The 2,197-nt window shown below is 58.6% G+C and overlaps 1 protein-coding gene across 2 annotated transcripts in view; it reads right to left on the bottom strand.

Moving 5' to 3' along the window:
- Zeb1 (zinc finger E-box binding homeobox 1) overlaps positions 1-512 on the bottom strand; it is a 164,104-nt gene extending 163,592 nt beyond the window's left edge. For both annotated transcript variants that reach the window (XM_005354807.3, XM_013348993.2), the window contains exon 1: positions 403-512. In XM_005354807.3, coding sequence (XP_005354864.1) covers positions 403-460 — 58 coding nt within the window. In that variant the 5' untranslated portion in view covers positions 461-512. The remainder of the gene's footprint in view (positions 1-402) is intronic.
- Positions 513-2,197: the final 1,685 nt, after the last annotated feature.

The raw sequence follows: 2,197 nt of genomic DNA, 5'->3' as shown, positions 1-2,197 counted from the left end.
CCCGCTCCGCAGCCCGCGCCCGCCCGCTGCAAGTTTGTTCCCTGCCGCCGCGGCCTGCGCGGAGGGAGGATCGCGCGCGGGGAGGCGCCGAGGGGCGGCAAGAGTGGAGAAAGTGCGGAAAGAAGCAACAGCCGCTTCACCCGCGGGCGGAAAAGTGGCCGGGCGCGGCGGCGGGATGCGGCGCAGCTAACGGTCCCCGGCGGCCGCGCGAGCCGCTAGGCGCAGAGGCAGGTAAGACATAACGGTCCAGGACGGCGGCCGCGGCGGCGGCAGCGGGGCGCACTACTTTACTTTCCCACTCCACTCGGCCCGGCCCCGCCGCCGCCCCCGGCCCGCTCGGCCCCGCGCCCCTCGCCCGGCCGCCCGCTGCCCGCCGCCGCTCCGGGCCCCTCCGCCACTCACCGTTATTGCGCCGCGGGTTCGCCTGCTTTCTGCGCTTACACCTGGGGCCATCCGCCATGATCCTCTCGCTTGTGTCTAAATGCTCGAGTCACCTCCTCCCCCCTCCTCCCTCCCTCCCTCCCCTTCACCCCCCCACCCGCCGCCTCCACCCCTCCCCCTCCCCACCGCACCTGGTTTACGACACTCGCGGCTTTACGACATCACCTTCCTAACACCTAGCGGCGCTCGCTCTACGGCCGGAACCTTGTTGCTAGGGCCGGGGCGGTTTGCGGCAGCTTCAGTCGCTGCGGAGTTTGAATCCCGAAGGCGGGGGAAAAGTTTTGCTCAGGTGCGGTGGGGTCACGGAGGAGGGCGCGGGGGCCCTGGGGACGGGGCCCGGAGGCGACAGGGTGGCCTCCTGAACCAGGTGGAGCGGGCGGCACGGGCCACACCCGCGCAGACCCCGCGCGGACGGGTGCGCACTCTTCGGGTCCCGCGCGCTCCAGCTGTCGGTGCCGCGGCCCGCGCAGGGACGTAGACAGCAGGGACGCGCATCGAGCTACCTGGCTAGTTCTGACTCCCTCCCCTCCCACAGAATCGCGGGTTTCCCCGGTCTACCCAGACGGGAAGTGACAGCACTTGGGTTGAACTTCAGCTGGACAGAGGAGGAGGCGAGAAATTCCGCTCTCAGGAAAGCAGCATGAGTAATCCCCGCACCGTGCCAGGCTCACTTCCTCATCTGCGCCTAGCTCACCTGCTGTCACCTTGCGAACCCCGCCCTGCAGGGTCCCAGGGTGGCCAGGCTCGTGGGTGTTGCGACTTGCATAAGCAACCCTGGGGAGCAGGCCTGGAAACCAGTAATCTGAAACGTACAGGGCAGGGCGTGAGGCAGGAGGATGGCCGCGAGTTCAAGGCCAGACTGCCCGACAGTGGGACCCTGCCTCAAAGTAACTACAGTCTCACACACATCTGAGCAGTACAATGACCTCAAGGCTAAAAACAAGGCTGACTAGTGTTCGCTGAGGCTGATTTTTATCTAAAGCCTTTGACTTTATACAAGACCTAAATACTTTTGTACCTGCCTTCAGTAATAAGGATTTAAATTTACCTCTCTCCCCGCTTCCCACCCCTTTCAAAAGAGGAATTGTGTGGGACAACTTTATGAGACAAATGACCTAAGCCATTATTTTAGATATGTAGTTATTAATTGTTATTGTATAAAGGTGAGACTTATGGATAGATATAACAGACGTCCCATGGAGTATAAGAAATAATTCTCCCACCCCCAAGAAGAAATAATACACTAAACCAGCACAGAGCAAGTACACGAAGGCTGTTTGGTAAAGTTTGCCTACTGATTTTGCCATGCCTTAGGCAGGATATTTTATTGTATAACTAGTCATGGTGACATACACTATCAGTCTTTGCTTGTGTGAGGAGGAGGCGGGAAGGTCACGACTCTCAGGCCAACTACATAGTGAGACCCTGCCCCCCAAAAGAATCCTCCAACCCCCAAATGTTAAGAGTTATTAAACCAAAGTAAGTGTACAGCCGAAGTCCAGTAATGAAAAGGTGCTGGCTGTAGATGAGCCCCCCCCCCTGCTGCATCTGAGTAATGGGGCTGCACATGTTCTTTGCACATCAGATCTGCAGTCATTGCAAAACTAGACTTCTTGGTCCTGGTACATACTGGCAGCGCTTCTTTTCCTCGGTGCTGTCTTAGCTGGAACACATTTGTGTCAGAATGGCACCCTTGGTGATGTGGGAGTGTCATATATCAATCTGTTGATTTCATTGGTTAAGCAATAAAGAAACT

Source organism: Microtus ochrogaster, chromosome 16 (genome assembly GCF_000317375.1).
Source record: "Microtus ochrogaster isolate Prairie Vole_2 chromosome 16, MicOch1.0, whole genome shotgun sequence".
Taxonomy (NCBI): Eukaryota; Metazoa; Chordata; class Mammalia; order Rodentia; family Cricetidae; genus Microtus; species Microtus ochrogaster.
Note: the sequence above shows the minus strand (reverse complement) of the source record. Positions and strands in the feature narration are given on the sequence as shown.